The 17,465-nt window shown below is 46.1% G+C and overlaps 1 protein-coding gene across 1 annotated transcript in view; it reads right to left on the bottom strand.

The window, feature by feature from the left end:
• LOC142945189 (RNA binding protein fox-1 homolog 3-like) overlaps positions 1-17,465 on the bottom strand; it is a 190,071-nt gene that overhangs the window by 39,175 nt on the left and 133,431 nt on the right. The window contains exon 3 of the mRNA XM_076086611.1: positions 2,313-2,564. Within this exon, the coding sequence (XP_075942726.1) occupies positions 2,313-2,564 (252 nt within the window). The remainder of the gene's footprint in view (positions 1-2,312; positions 2,565-17,465) is intronic.

The following is a 17,465-nucleotide window of genomic DNA, read 5'->3' as shown; positions in this document are numbered from 1 at the left end:
TCTTACGGTGAGGGGAAAGGAGCGTGATCAGGTCCACAGAAGGTACTGTCTTGTGTTTAAAGGCACGTCTCTAACATTTAAATGCGCTCGCAAGTAACTGATGTGAGACAGCCTGTCTTCCTTTAACGGACCGAGAAAGATGAGGGGAGAAGGGCGTGTCCTCCTTTTTAGAGAGCCTGAATCATTCATGTGTACATCGTGTCACATCTCCTTCACGCAAATAAATAAAACAGCGCAGGCTTACATGTTTTTGTGGGGGGGGGGCCCAAATGGCTCCTCAGAAATGCACTTTCATTCCACGAGCATATCTTCACCCAAATTCACCTCCTACGGTCGAGCACAAAGCGCCGCCGTGACATCAAAGTCTTCTGCTGCTTCCTGATGATTAGTCCTCTCCGCGCTACTGTTACTCTCCACCTTCACTTTTATTTAGTTTTTTTGTGAAGGTGATGCAAAGAATAATCACATTTTCAACTACAATAATAAAAAATACAATAATATATTTTAAAAATCTGGATGTAGTCCATCACACCACTGGTGCAACTGCAACGTTTCCAAATGCAACTCTGGGTAAATCAAATATATACCACAATAATACAGGATTATATTTGCAAATGAAGAGAAATGAAGTCTCTTTCAACACACCTTGATTAAGATCATGTATAATTATGATTTATGCGATGTATAATTAAAGGTGTAATTGTTATTAATTCACTACATTTTAATTTATCGTCTGTGTGCAACTGTGAGTTAGATTCGGGGGCAAATTTGTAAATCTCCCGTGTTTCTGAGAGAAGTTGCTTTATGGCACAAGACAGGAAGTGGTCGTTAGCACAAATGGCGCTGGAGCTTTCAGGCTTTGGGCAATGGCAGACGATGGAAAGTGTGAGGGGGATAAAAGTAAAAACAAACAAACAACAACATTCCTCGGAGAAACAGAAGTCAGGGAGGGGAAACAAGAAGCAGGAAAAGATTAGATTTAGCTTCTCAATCAAACTGCTGTGAGACAGAAGCCACCAAGCATGCTGACTTCAGTCTCCTTTGTTAAAGCTGCAACTGGTAACTTTATAAAATAATTCACTTTATCTCGTCAGTGGTTCATGAGAAAGATAATCAGGTGCACGCCTCCTTTTAGAGCTCCGAAGAAAAACAACCTGTCGTTTTTTGACCCGGTCGTCGTGTTAAAAACGTCCGAGTCCACCGGCTGGAGAAAACGTTCTCATTTCACAGCTGAACAAGAACTAGAATATGTTTCTGAAACATTAGGAGCACTACTGGAGGAAGAAGGACCAGATTATCTCCTTTGCAAGTCACAAATATATCTTAAGTCTTTGCACTCGAGTCCCAAGTCGAGTCCCAAGTCGAGTCCCAAGTCGAGTCCCAAGTCTAGTCCCAAGTCGAGACCCCAGTCGAGACCCAAATCTAGTTTCAAGTCGAGTCCCAAGTCTAGTCCCAAGTCGAGACCCCAGTCGAGACCCAAATCTAGTTTCAAGTCGAGTCCCAAGTCTAGTCCCAAGTTGAGTCCCAAGTCGAGTCCCAAGTCAAGACCCAAATCTAGTTTCAAGTCGAGTCCCAAGTCGAGTCCCAAGTCGAGTCCCAAATCGAGTCCCAAGTCGAGTCCCAAGTCCTGAACTTGGAGTTCCGGTTCTTAAACAAGTCATGATGTGCTCTTCACCTAATGTAATGCCATTTTTAACATCAGCGTAACAATATATCAAATTTGACAAAAATTACGAACGCTTTTTTTAAATTTGTATTTATCTGTTGAAACAACTTCTGTCTGACTGAAAAATGAAAGAAAAGGCAAACTGAATTAATGTCTCTTGATTCATGAAATAGATTTTTGTGGCACACTTTTAAAATGACATGCTTTTTAATCTCTGGGGGAAGGTATCGAGTATTTTCAAGTCAAAAGGGTCAAGTCCGAGTGAAGTCACGAGTCGTTGGCGTTTAAGTCCAAGTCAAGTCTTTTTTAAATGTGTCAAGTCGAGCCAGAACTCATCAAATCGTGACTCGAGTGCAAGTCATGTGACTCGAGTCCCACCTCTTGGTTATAGTTATAGTTTCAGGAAGTTATTTTTGTTCAAGTTACCAACTGCAGCTTTAATGGTAAAAATGTCAAGAATCACAATTTACCAATTATAAATTGACTTTGAAATCAATACACATAAATACATTAAACTCTTTCTCTAGACATCATCAACGTTAGGAAGAGAAAAAAATAAATAAAAAGGTAAAATAGTGATAATAAGATATTTTACTTGCTGACAGCGTGTTGAGAACAGTGTTTGCAGATGATGAAGGACACTGACCGGTGCGGTCGTGGCGGCGGTGATGGCGGGCGTGCTGTTGTCAGTGCCGGCCGGCTCGCTGTGCGTCTGTGTGGGCGTGTAGAGGGTCATGGCGTGCTCGGGGACCCGGCTCTGCCCGGTGTAGTCCTGTGTCGGGAGCGGGTGCGGTGCCGCAAACTCTGCGGGGATGCCATTCTGTGGGGGAGGCGGGTACTGGGCTGGGGTGTACGGCTGGGCCATCGCTTCTGGGGGGTTAGTGGCCTCTTGGTTACCCTGCGAGAAAAACACACAACGTGAAGCGAAGCGTTACAACTACAGATTAAAGTACGTTGTTTGACGGGTACAAGCAGCATGAAAGTTCACCAGTGCGATTCGGGAGAGGCAACCGGGGAGCGTCGTCCTGCAAACCAACTAAGTCAGGTTTGGGGAAACAGCCATCACATCACATCTCAGCTCAGATTACAGAATTCCTTGATCACCGCTAATGAACACAGTTTATGTTGTAGAGCATGGCTCGCTGTCGGAGGGGCAAGAGTCAGGGGGGAATCTCAATTGCACTCGTGGCAAAGCGCAAGAGGAAAGATCAATTAATTGATAAAATTTTGATTAGCGCCTTTGATTTGAGTGACAGGTCTGTTAAAGTAGCAGCTGCTCGCTCTCCGAGCTCCGCTCGCCTACTTTAAACGTGAACCCGTGTCTCACTGTAGGAGCTTTCCTACCACTCATGGTGCTGTTTGGAATCGTTCCTAACGGGGGCCAAAACCAGGATTCTTGTCTGATGTGTTTTGGCACCGTGTCGAAATCTCAAATGCAGTTTTGCCGTACAAGAATCTTGGCAAACATTAAATGTCTGAAACTAGCAAAATCGGAAAGTTTCCCAGAAGAGAAAAACAAGAATGCAGAGAAGGATGTGACCGAGAATGACGCCAGATTAAATGTCAAGTGCCTTTTGATACTTTCAGTTTTAAAACTCTTTGGAGACACATTCAGTTGGTATCTGAAGGGCGCTTTCACAAGCCGTCGCTTAGTCCGTTTTAGTAATCGTACTCTGGTCCGGACCAAAACAAACATTTACATGCCAACTCCGTGAGCATAATGCGATCCCCATTGCAGGAAGTAAACCAAAAACACAGGCGTTCTGTTGAGATGGAGGAAGGTAAACAACAGGTACACTGGAGTGGGAAAGGACTGAGTTGGACTTCTGCAAAAAGTCCAAAAATGGTGACGCTTATAAAGTAAAATGAGATGAACTGAAGGAGAAGGGATTCGGGCTGCACAGGAGATCCGAGTCAAAGTGAAAGAAACGTTGACAGCCGATTCCCTGCGTAGAGATAGCAGCTCTCAAGACAAAATAAATAAATAAATTTGCCCCTTTTTACCCGATCCCTCAGCAAAAATATATATTTAGTTTTGTTCTTCTTTCATTTGTTCATTGTGAAACCGAACCAGACGAAACAGAGAATGAACCAAACGAACTACGGCTCATGAAAACGCCCCTGAAAGAGTTTGAAACTGAGCCCAACTCTCAAACTTCCATATGCTTCCAGAAGTCTCAGTATGTGGTATCTGCACCGCATATGTTTCTTAGTCTCCGCTCCTGACTTAAGTGATAGATGGTCCTCTTGCAACGGAGCGGTTCCACAGACCCTTTGTCTCGTGTGGATGCTTGAGATGATGAGCTGCAGAAATAATGGACTTTTCTGTCGGGTGCACATTGTTAAACCCGGTAATAGCCGGACTACAGAAGTGCGTGTCTTATTGTTGCGAAGCACTACGGGCTCTGCCAATCCAGACTAATGAGCAGAACAGCGAGATCAGTGCTGCCGGAGCGGGTATCCATCCCAACATTAAACACACAGAGGGGGAAAAAGGTGAGACAATAACACCGAAATCCAATAACACCCCCTGCAAATTCCCTCAATCAAATTTAAAGATACAGATCATGCGAGCTCAATGCATAACTCTTTCGATAAGAGAGAGGGAGGAGAAGGCGCACGATTGCAGCCAGAAGTGAGGGTTTATGATTGGAGAAAAACAATAACAGTAAACAGATAGAGAAGTTTCTGTCTCTTCCTTTACAAGCTGGCTGGGGATGGTGAGATAGGAGATAAATGTGTTATATTCCCCCTGCTTTTTTTTTTGCTCCGTTCCTTGCTGCCGTGATGTTTGGCCTCTTTCTGCAGACTTCCTCAGAAAGCTTCTATCTGGGCAGGAGGAGGCTGCGGTTTTTAATGAGAGAGAGAGAGAGAGAGAGAGAGAGAGAGAGAGAGAGAGAGAGAGAGAGAGAGAGAGAGAGAGAGAGAGAGAGAGAGAGAGAGAGAGAGAGCCAGAGCAACACTATGCTGTAAATGTAGTGGAAATGATTCTACTCTGACGCGTTGGCAAACAAACCTCGGCCTAAACCGTGCTCCGCCAATTAAGGAAATGTTCCATTATCTCGATGAAAAAAGAAAAAAGAGAAGAAGAGAGGAGCCTTGAGAGAGGGATTGACCAGCTTCCTGCAGCCGGCGGAGCCTCAAGGCTGCTGCTGCTGCCGGGGGAGTGGACCCTCGCTCCTGCCTGACCTAATCCCCCTTCTCTGTTTCATTATACTGTACTCCAACCCCCTCTGTCTCTCCCTCAATCCCCCCCACTCCCCTTTTCCCTTTCATGCTCTCTCCCCCCCCCCTTCTTTTTTTATGCAGAAACTTTTTTTTTAATCTCTACCCCTGTGCTCTACTTTTCCTCTCCCTCCAGTCATGGCATTATATAACACACTTGCATTCCGGGGCATCCTAATTCAAGGAAGCTCTCTCCGTGTTGGCAATTTTCAATTTCTAAGCGCCCATTTTGAAAGGAGAATGGGGTGGGTCGACTGAAGAACAAACCTGCACCTCCTGGTGTGACTACCACCAGATCCTGTGTCCTCCTTTTCAAACCAGGAGCTCAGCAGTCCGGTAGAGACGGGAAGCTCAGCGGGCTGCAAACACGGAGGTGCTGCTCTCGACTTATTAAGGTGGATCAAAGCTCCAGTTATGTCTTCTAGTGTCAAGACCCCTCCCACACAGCTCTAATATGTGTTTGTAAAAACCTAGTACATGAAAAGGGAAAACATGATATAGACATCGAAAAGCTGATTTCAGAGAGATCTCATTACGCTAGCTGGTTTATTCTGATTTAATCCGGGATACTGTGGCACCTGAGGCCCTTGGAAACACACTGACTCCTCATTAGGAGCAGAGGTGTCCATGCAGAGGCCTCGGGGAACACGACGCACAGAGGTGGAACGCGTCACAACTTTGGCCGCAAGCTATTTGCCGTGTCGTCCTGCAACGCGCTGCTTTCTATCCAAATGGAATGTGTCCGCTCGCTTAGATCTGTTAGACCGAAGGCTCAAATAAAGTGAAACATAGATCCGAGTGTGCAGATGTCTCTTCTATCGGTGCGGACTCACCGATGCAAAGATAAAGCCGGCGACCGTCCTGCATTATCGCCAATCAAATGGATGAACAGTGAACTGTGCTCGAACGTAAACCTGAAGACAAACACATTGTCGCAGTGACAAGTCTCCTTCATAGTATTGTAAACAGCTGTGCTGTATTTTGCCATTAGATAAGCCTTCATACTCTTGGATGTATAAATCAAGTTGGACTTCCTGGACCGTAAATCGTCTCCTCACTGGTACCTGAGCAACATGTCCCCACCAACAGGGGGCTATTTTGGGCGTTCTCAATACAGGCTACAATAGTAGTCAATCAATAAATCAGCATGTGTTGATCTAAGGTGAATACATGAAGGAGAGGATGAATAGCATTGTTCTTCTAGTCATCACTCAGGCTGCTCTCATACAGAATTCATAGCTATACCTACGAAGAATGATGCGCCGTAATTCATCGATATTTTACTGTTCGTTCCCCGTGTGAAACGAGACGTCAACGTCTTTCTCACGTAACTTGCGTACTTCAACAACGTCATGATCTCTTCCTGAGTTTTTGTAGCCTAAACCTAGGTTTAGGCTACAGAAGTTCATTTTGAAAAGACTGTAAGAATGTAGCGGACATTTAGTTTGAACCCGTCTGTTGCTGGACTTTCTTATAAAATTGCACAGAAAATGAGGAGTCTCTCTCGTAGGATACCAGACGCTGTGTGAGGATACGACTGTGGGTAGCGTATTTCACGCTGCGTTCTCCTCCCCTTCCTTCTGTTATCTGATCATATCCCAGATGTGATCAAACCGGGATCAGACTTAAACTCAATGCACAAGTGTGCGTGTAAACAATGTAGACTTGGACTGTTGCATTGATCAGCTCAGCTTGTATTCTGTGGATTCTTGTCAGGTCATGAATCTAAAAATCTCCTTTTTTGTTGGGGGTGCTTTATTCTGTCTGATATATTTCTGATGAGCAAGTTGTAAGAGAGCTTCTGCTTTCGGCTTCTTGTTTTGCTCGATATCAGCTATTTATTTGACAGTTCCTTGTTTCTAGGGGGGGGGGGGGGGGATCTGTGATGTAGTTTATTTTCCTCACTAGCAGTACTGGACTCTTCATGCCTTCAGTTCTGCATTTGTCATGACGCGTTCTAGTAAACTTGTTAAATCTGCCTTCGAGTGTTCGCTCTCGCGCTCGGGTCGGTCAGGATCTCAAACGGTTTACGCTCACGGGGCGCTCGGGCCAGCGTATCTGTGTCAAAGCGCAAAGAACTGAGACTGAGCCAAGTGACATACAAACAGGATAAAAGCCCGGAGCTCAGTGTGCTGGAGAAAGAAAACTACTTCAGCGTTGTAGCGCCGCAGCAAGGAGGCGGAGAGCACAGGCCTCATTAGTGAAACACAAAGTAGCGCTGGCTCTCGTGTGATCTTCCTCTTCCTCTGATGTATGTGACAAACGAGTTATTCGACTGGATGTGAACTGGGAGAAGAAAATAAAACAAAGCCCCGTGCAAATCAAGGGAGTCGTGGTCGTCCCAGTGCGACCGCGCGCCCTTTTGTTGTTTTTTTTACACAGAGGCCGGCTCGTCAAGATGATCTCCTGCAAACCGGTCCCACTGGAAGAGATCGCTGTTCATTATGGCTGCCAGCGAGTCGTCGACTGGTTCTCTACCTGCAGGCCTGTTTGTGGGGGGGGGGGAGAGCCGGTCCCTTTGCAGCGCTTCAACGCCGCCTGAACCTCATCTCCACGGACACGACGATGACGAAGAATAAAGGCGAACCAGAGAGAGCGGCGCTTTATCGATCTCCCTTTCCTTTCCATTCCTCTTTCCCTCCATCTCTCCTTTCACCCTTTCTACTCCTATTACTGAAGAGCACAATAAAAAAAACACTACCTCTAATCTTAAGCACTCTCCTGGTGTAAAATTGGATTGGACACCCTTTACTTAAGGAGATCACTTCTGGAGAGCAGTCAGCTTTTTTTTGTTTTGTTTTTACACTCAGCACCAGGAGCCAAAGAGGTCAGGGAGGTGGCAATGCCCACTGCTGAGAGAAACTCCCAGCATGCAGCATTCCCATAGAGACTTCCACCGGTGCCCCCCCCCCTCCAGCGTACATGGTCGAGGCTATATATATATTTCGTCTCAGCAGGTACGTCTTGGCCGCTCGCCAGCCATCCGTGATCCTCTTTAGCGCCGCTGCTGAGAGGCCGGGAGGAGAGACGACGGCGTGCAAAAATACGGGAGCTGTTAAGAGGAACTCATATCGGCAGAGTGCTGCACTGACCCAGAGGGTCAGAGAGCAACGCGAAGGCGAAATACAGCGGGTGACTAATTGCGTTGCATTGAATCCGGAGGGAAATCACTCAAATGGGAGCGGCGCTGATCAATCTCGCCGCTCGCCGCCGTGATGGAGTGGGGCAGCTTTATGGCTCCGGCTCAGTCACACGTGGCTCGGATCACCTTCCCGCCTCGCACCGGTCCCTACTGTACCACGCTAATAGTCTCTCCTCCTGATTCTATACGCTGAGCAATTCAAACAGATTTATGAAGAGCTCTGCAAGTGTCTTTGCATAATCCAAACAGCACGAACAGTTAAATGTTGACTTAGCAGAAGGCGTCGCTGTCCCGTCCCCTTCACGGATAGAATGCACACAAGCTCCTTTTGCTTTTGTCAGATTACAGAAGACATAACATGTTTCTAAGTGAATCTGAAGCTCTGCAGCCATCGCGCTCCCTCTCCAGAACAACAACGCACGTTTGGTTTTTTAATGACCTCCCGACAGTGACGGCGGCAGAAACTTTGTGATGAATCCCCCGCTGGGATGTCACGGAGCAAGCCGAGGCAGAGTTTTATGCGGAAGAGTGTGACGCGGCTGAGCGCAGGCCAACGCGCGGCAATCAGTTGATGCAACGCAAACGAAACACTGGAGTGGGTTTTATTTTTCTTCCCAGCCAGCTGCATGAAAGCCCCTCGTAGTCCCCGGCTCTGCTGCTGATGCTCGAGTTAATTGCGCCCCAGCACGCAGACGGGCAGGCGGGAAAAAAAGACGGCCTGAGATGATTTTCCAGCGGGCAACTGGCATTCATTTTGTTCTTGAAGGCGCGTAAATAAAGGCTGTCTGGTCGGGTCCGTTTTAATTAGGGCGAGCCACACTGATTGTACTCCGAGTCTCTCTCTGTTAACACTCACCAGAGGCTGCTGCGTGTGTTAATTACAACCACATGCCACACAGTGAATCCAAGGTGAGCCGGAAGAGAGAGAAGCTCAGGCGAGGTAAACAACAACAACGAGGACGACAACTAAACACCTTCAGCTGAGTTTCTCATGATGAGGCACATATTTGGTGCAGCAGATATTCTTCCCCCCCAGTCAACCAATTACAGCACCATGTCTGGAGAGAGAGAGAGAGAGGGGGGGGGGGGGGGGGGGGGTGGAGATGTGGAGAAGCAGCCCAATTTTCACAACACCCCACCTCAACAGAACCGCGGTCTTCCTCCCACCACTACAGTCGGTTTATGATTTCAAACAGGCTGAGGAGAGAGTTATTGTTTTGTCTCATATCCCCCCCCCCCCCCTCTCAAAACGTCTTTCCATTTTTCCACCTCATTTGTGAAAAAAAGAAAGAAATCAATTCGTGGAAATAAACACTCGGGTGTCTTCGCCTCCACGTCCGAGTCAATTTAGGTTTTCAGCATGTTTCCCGCCGCGCTTTTTCTTTCCTTCTTCTTCTTCCCCGAGAGGCTTAATCGTTTTCACACGTCACATATGTTTCATCCCCTCTTAACGTGATTTTTCCTCGTTATTGGGCCGCACTTATTTGCTCCGCGGCCTCGGACGGAGGTATTAGAAAAAGAGAGTTCATTTTCCTCAATCCCTTGCTGATTTTCTTCATTACGTTTGCGGCGGAGGCGGCGGTTGCACGCGTACAGACGTGGGGTCGGGGGGGGGGGGGGCGGAGGCTGCGAGTGTTACTATACCTCAGAGACGCCGGAGCGCCACTTAATAAACAGAGTAGACGGAGGATCACTTTGAACTCCGGTGACATGTAATGAACCTGTCTGTCTCAGCCGCAGCTCCGTCTGGGCTCAGGCTCTGCACGGTAAAAAATAAATAAAAAAACAGGCAGATAAATAAATAAATGAATAAAGAAGCAACAACACATCCAAATAAGCCTGGAGGCCCCGTGAAAAAGCCATCAGTTACACATGGTTAGACTCAGAGCATTTTGCCAGCGCCATAAGAGGAGATAATTGTCTGTTTCAGTGCTGTTGCCTCTTTTGTTGCATAACAGATATTTACATCTGGGACTAATTACTCCAGACTGGGTGTCAGGATTTGGATTTACTTGCGGGACGCATCCCAGTTTGGTGTTTAGACTCATTTATTAGCCAGAACTTTGACCCCGTCAGAAACACACCGAGGAACTTTCCCGTCTACTTTTTCTCCTCCGCCCTTCTAAAGTTGTCCGAACAAAGTAGCATTGGCACGCATTCTATTAAAAAAAAGTGAACGTCTCTCGCTTGGAGATTGCTATTGATCACCCGGATAAAGACCGAGAATCAGATGAAAACTGATAACCGAACGGCGGGATGTTCTGTCATTCTGGTCATATAAATCCCTAAATCAATTCCGCAGCGTCGTCAATGTCGGCGAGCCGCTCTTCTGACTGCAGATGAGTCTTTTGAAATTCTGCAGGGGCTGAAAAAAAATGGCAACATTTGTTTTAGAATCAGCTGATTGTCATGTTAATTCAGTCTCTTTTTCTTCCCCACAGCATGCTGGGATTATGATGAGGGGGGCCACAAGCTCCTCGTGGGGACAAAATGCCATTACTTAAGCATGCAGGAATCTCAACATGACATTCCTTGACCGCTGTGACAATGGCAAACATATGCAAATGAAGGAGAGTGCCACTCTCATTATGACCCTGTCACGGAGACGCTGACGCCTCCCACCGGACCCCGAGCGTGTCAGGAAACCAGGGAAACTGAAAGGAGAGAGATAAACGGTGGAGAAAAGGACCAAATTCGGTGAGAACAGGTGTAAGATTGTTGTTTATGTCATCTCTGCCTTTCTCCTGCTCTCTCATGACCCCCTTTGTAATTTAGTCCATCGGCCTGTTTGCCTCTCTTCCTGTCTTTGCTCTGCAGTTGAATGAGGAACAGGTTTACATGTGCGGGATTCTTTGAAGTGAAAATGCCGACTACCCCCCGCTGCAGCCAGAGCTCATCTAATCAGGGGCTAATTCCACTTATTAAGATTTGAGAGATAACTTTGATTCATCACAGTCCATCTAGCCCTATCGGTTAATCACTGTCGCGCTAAGCTCTTTTTCAGTCATCCTTTTGTTTCCACTCCCTCTGGCATGCAGAGAGGGGGGGGGGGGGGGGGGGGGTAAGAGCGATAGAAGAGAAGGAGAGGGAGAAGATATTAACAATATTAATGACCCGTGATTCTCGTCTCCTTAATGAGAAGGGTTATTAACTGTGATTATCCGTGATGAAATGGCGGTAATTCTTGAGAGCTTGAGAAAACTTGTACAATCGCTTGTCTTCTGATTTGTTCCCGTGATGTTTGAGAGAACGAAAAAAAGAAGAAGAAGAAGAAAGGTGAGTGTGGTGAGAAGAGAGAGGATGAAGAGGCAGGGGGCAACCTGGGGAAGCAGAGCTGCTCACATCAGGCAGCTGGGAGGGACTTCTTATTTCATTCTTTAAGGAAACTGTCTCCAGTCCCACGGCTGCTGCGCTTCAGATGGTTCAAATCTGTCTTCTTCAGGGAGATGAAACCAACACTCTGAAGGGTTTTCTCCCCCAGTTAAAGCCCCTCCGGCGCGGCGTCGCCTCCACCGATTCCTCTCCCGGTGGCTAACGAGTGGGCCAACATACGCACACCCAGTCGCCCGTCTGCCGGCTGACACTGCTGAACGGCTGCTTGAACACCTAGGCTGCTCTCGCCAGATCCCTGATACAGCATTCCCCCCCCCCCTCACCCCCCCACAATCACCCTGTTTTGGGTGTTTTTTTTCTTTCCAATTATAGGAAGTTGCATGCTTGTGGAGTCCCTGTCGGCTCCATATGATTCCCTCAACGGAGAGGAGGGGGTGCTGTCTGGTGAATCATTGATGTGCAGTCAGACTGTTTCATTGCAGATCTGTGTGCGTGTGCATGTCTACACCGGACCGCTTCAGACGCCCCTCTTTAGCTCCGCCTACTCCTCAAACTGTGACGACCGACAACAGGAAGTCAGGAAACAACCCCGTTATGAGGCCTGATGGCAGAACTTTTAGAACAATGATGATGATGATGAAGTGTGCGTACGCCGTTCAGCAACGGAGGTACGGTGGAGTGCAACAGCTCGTCAATATGAAGGACGTTAACCACCGGAGATGGAGAATGCAACCTAAACAAGTTGACTTTCCAGACCCGTGTGCTGTTAGTGAGTGTGTAGAACACATGAGCTCATGTCCAGATGTAAACATGTATTTGGTGGAGAAACATGTAACGTTACACCGGAGACACATTAGGAACTACAAGTCACTAGAAGATCAACTCTCTGAGTTCATGAACAGAACGTCAAACAGCATGAAGAGACTCACAGGTTTGACTTCATTCACTTTCAAAATGGAGCTACAAACAGTCCAGTGGTGGTCATCATGTTTAACAGCTGGCAGCCAGCCGGTGTTTCGGTTAAACCAGTGACCGTGTTAACTGGTTACTCTCAAGACAACTTTGCTCACAATGACGCCATGTATGTATGTGTCCCCGTAAAAGCCTTCAATCTATTATAAATACAAACTCATCAGTGTTTATTATCTACGACGACCCTTTGCGTGAGTCACTACGAGCGACCCCGCTTAAAGTCACCAGTTAACACGGTCACTGGTAAAACTGAGACGTATGTTGCTATTGAACTGGAGTCCTCTCCCCTTTGTGATGCTGCTATCAGTTTTAATTCAATGTTGAAATGTTGCAAAACAACACTTCCTTTTCCAACATGCGTTAGGATGTCTTTTCTTTATGCGCTCGGCTTTATAAAGGTCTATTTGTCGGATGTTGCTTTTAAAAGCATCTCTGGGGGTTTACGGCTGCACCGGGCCAAACACAATCCTAACATTACACCGTGTCACAGGAACACCTGCTGGGCCCATTTTAGATAATAATCCCATTTCTACATGCCGGTACGGCGCTCAGACGGGAGAAATTGGATTGTTTGCATTACTGACCTGTGGAGCAAGGCAGTCTGGGTAAAGCAACAGCCTTGAGGCTTTATTAGATCCAATCGTTCTTTCATAAACAAAACCTTACTTTTCAAAAAGGTAGGGGAAAGAAAAAAAAGAAGAAATCTACTAAATGTAGGTAGGCCAGCACTTTGTGGACACACTCCATTTATTTTCTCCAATTAAATCTCTTTAATTGGATTGAGGGCTGGCACCTGGTTTACACTCTGTCAACCCCGCAATCCACAATAATTGATGCCAGAGCCGCGTGTGCATGTGTGTGTGTGTGTATGTGTGTGTGTGTGTGTGTGTGTGTATGTGTGTGTGTGTGTGTGTGTGTGTGGGATGCGTAGCGATGGGGGAGGGATTTAGAGCATGTCTCACTACTCCACAATTTCACTGTGATCAATTTATCAATGGCCCACCTCGCTGTCCACCAGCATCCACTGCACTGAGACGGGAAATGCCTCAACATGCAGCCACACACACACACACACACACACACACACACACACACACACACACCGCTATGAAGGCAATACTACAATGTAACAAAATACTAGTATCATCTCGATAATACTAGTATTATCAGCTTGTAAGTACTTACTTGTGAAACAGTGAGTGTTCTATTATTATAATGGTGTTACTGAGGTATTACAGGTTAATAATGCATCATATTTTATATGCTGACGACACGTTTGTGTCTAATATCTAAGGTTCTGTCTGACATCAGTGTTTATTGTATAGTGCGTTCAACATTGTGTCCTTTTATTACCGAATGTCTGCTGAGAGTTATTATTCCCTTCTTTTATGTATTTGAATGAATGAATTGTTGAACATCGTGATACAGTCGAGGGTCATAAACTGAGAACTAAGGGATTCATTCCCATGTTTTTTAGTCCTACAGCAATGAAACAAAGTGAAAGAATATCTAAATTAATTACAAATACAGTTGGAAGCACTTCTCCTCGGTACGTTGAATTCCCTGTACAGTAGTTAACAGTAAATTAGTGAATTATTTGTGAGAATATTTTATTAAAAACTACAACATTTCCTAAAAATGAGATACCAACTCCAAGTATCTTATTGTACCTGAGTCCAGTTCTTGTGTAAAGTTAGGTTTCCACCACTGCACTATGAAGGGAAAACACACACTAACGCTGCAGACCTACACACACACACACACACACACACACGCACACACAGCTGTGAGCCGTGATACGGAGGTGAATATGCACACACACACACAACTCGGATCCCCTTTCCCTGAATACAGACGCGCTGCGCCGAATACAAATGGTGTGCGCCCGCACGTGGAAACACGCGGCGATACAAATCCGAGAGATGCATCACGGAGCGCTGACAGCGCCTTTAAGAAACACCCGGCTCCTGAACACCGGAGCTCCGCCGCCATACAAATGGAGAGAGGCAGAGACAGAGCGAGAGGGAGGCCAAGGGAGACCCGACACAGTAAATAAAAATACAATTTCCTCCAGTGACATGCCCATTCTGTTGGAAGCCTGACTCTAATTATTCTAAGCACTTTGAGGGATGGCTTTCCACCGCATTAATCTACACATCCCACCAGCCCATCCACAGTCGATGCACCTTTAACTACCTAAGGACGCCCCGAAACTCTTCTTAAGACCTCGGGAGGAGGAGATTGACTTTGTACAGTGATGGGGTAAAGTGTTCTGCCTGAGTGCATCTTTCTCTAAATCTCACAGCACAACACAGCGCAACAATTTTCATTTTCAACTGGCTCCAACCGGCTCGCGCGCACACACGGCAGATTCAAAGACCAGATTCAAACGGCGGCTCGAAATAAGTCGCTGGATTCTCATCACGCGCGCTCGTGTGAGAGCGTGGTTTGCTTTCCTCTGGGCGGGAAAGCACTCTAGCTCATTTGGAAAACCGAGATGAATCGATAAATCACCCGGGGACCACCCGATCAATCAATGAGCCTATCAATACTGGAGGCTCCTCCCACCGCGGGAGGCCATCTTTGGTGCGTCGGGGCAAATGGGCTTTTAACATAATAGCTCTGTCCACTTGTGCCGAGTGGGAGATTGATGGCGCCCAATGTTTACATGTTTGACACAAGCTGTAATAGTGATACACAGCAGGTCCTGTGTTTACATGTAAAATAATCAGCGCACACACACACACACACACACACACACACACACACACACACACACACACACACACACAGATCTACTGTATGTGACTGCTCACATTCTGGCCGTGTTTATCAAAATCTAAACAAGATCAAACCGTCTTTGAAACAGCTCATGCTCTCTGATGGAGGCTGTATATTTGGCTTTTCGGCACTGAAATATCTGCTCTTTATAAACATCTTTCCCCCGGAGGAGAGGAGGAGGACGGAGAAAGAAGAAAAAAGAGCCGGAGTGGGGAGGCAGACGCAGAGAGCTATCTTTCCTAATTAATCACCACTTGTTTTTAAGTAAAACCTTCTTAATAACGCAGCTTCCAGCTGCTCTTCTTGCTCTTACCAACAGACGCAGGTCGCACGTTATGAGGAGGGTGACATTTGGATGTGAACCGGAGGGCAGCTTCTCTCCGCCGTCAGTGTGCTCCAGGCTAAACGCAGAGGGAGGAGGAGGCTGCAACAACAAGGAGCATTGTGACTGTTAAACCAACTAACAAGCATGATCACGCATTGTTCTCTGATGCTTTAACGTGAATGTTTTCTGGTTTCTTTTCTCCTTTATGATGCTAAACTGAATATCTTTGAGTTGTGGACAAAACGAGACATTTGAGGACGTCATCTTGGACAATTTTCTGACATTTTGAAGACCAAACAACTAATCTGGAAATAATGAGATTAAAGTGCAAACAATCGTCAGACGTGTTGCTATATTAGCATGAACACACGAACACACTGTAGTTCAGTTTGACTCAATCCCACACACACCGTCCTGCTCACACTCACTAGAGCACCAAATGTGGGTTCATCCGCCACTGAAAATAGTCCCCGACAAACGCACCTGTCCCTCCTGTTGGAGAAACATTTGGAAGAAACTACAGCAGCCAGCTGTTAAAGGAAAGAGCTAAACCTTTTTCAGAAATGAAACTACGTATTTGTAATCCTTTTTAAAGGTGAATGTCTTCTGGGCTCAGTGCCAGGGACAAGGAAGGGACGTACTATGAGCTAACACATCGCTAGCTCTGTAGACAATAAAGGAAATATAGAATAACACCCGCCTAATCCTTTCATTTAAATCTAGAAAAAAACTGATTATTACGACGGATACACATTTTGAATTGCTATTTGCCTCATGATGCACCTGATTCAAATACATTTCATTACCTGCATGATACTTAAAATCTCGTATTCACTGAGAGGGATACTTTTGTTATCAGAGGGAGCAGAGACCTGGAATTTCTTCTGCAACATAATTCCTCACACTGGCTGCAAGCATGAAGCGTTGGCAGGTAAATTAACTTCCCTCTAAGTTACCATCTCCAACCTACGTGCCCTTCAGCAAAGCACTTATCCCCTAACTGAGCTGCTCGGTTGCCATCAGCAGAAAAGTGAGGCTGGGAGTTAGCATGCTGTGTGAGAGCACTGCGGGGCGACGCCTGAGACGGAGGCTTGCACACTCAGCAAACACTCGTTGAATTAAAAGGAGAGAAAAGAAAAAGTAATGAACGAATAAACAAGCAACCAAACAAATATATAAATAAAGTTGTCATGTTTTTTATTCAGAGGGAAATTACTTCAGTTGAGGACGGAGAGTGAGGAATTTGTTGCAAAGACATTCTTTCTGTTTGATTCAGACGCCTAATGAAGGATTTGAGACTTTTAAGGATGCTGCAAATCAGAAAATAAGCCGTCAAAGACACAAAAACAGCTCGTGTGAATTCTGTAGCAGCATGAAAGATAATGCAAAATATTTGATAATACAAAAAAAAAAAAGTGAGAAGGAAAAGGAAGTGAGCCAGATGTTTTCTCACTGCTGCTGAGTCTGACTGTCCTGGTCTGATCCTGATGACGGACAAGTAATAAAAGGTTGTGCACGACTTGGTGTGCGTGTTTGCCTTCATGTGCACGTGTCGGTCTATAACACGTGGTGTGAGAGGCTGAACAGCGGTTATCAAATGTTATTTAAGAGATGACATCAGTGAAGAATAATAGAAGGTTGGCTGGAAGCTTTTTACAGAAACGTGACTATTCCCACTAATCTTATCTACATGTTTGCTTTATATGTGTGTGTGTGTGTGTGTGTGTGTGTGTGTCTAAACTGACCCAAAATGAACAGTTCAACTGGAGAAAATAGACGAATAAAAACAAATAAACCTGAGTTTCCGGGTTTTCTGTCACATTACCAGATGGCAATGCCAACACGTTGCAGTGCTGTTTGTATGCTGCCAGTCACAGCCTGCAGAGAAGAGCCCCTCCTGTCAAGTGTCCATTAATGATGAGGGGGCACTTCTTTAATTCAGCATGAAACACAAGCTTTCCGTCCAATCACACAGCACTCCTAAAAAGCATCAACACTTCAGCGAGGCTGCACAGTCGCCT

The sequence above is a fragment of the Anarhichas minor genome, unplaced genomic scaffold (assembly GCF_050575085.1).
Source record: "Anarhichas minor isolate MPS153535 unplaced genomic scaffold, ASM5057508v1 ptg000007l, whole genome shotgun sequence".
Lineage (NCBI taxonomy): Eukaryota > Metazoa > Chordata > Actinopteri > Perciformes > Anarhichadidae > Anarhichas > Anarhichas minor.
This window is presented reverse-complemented; position numbering and strand designations above follow the sequence as displayed.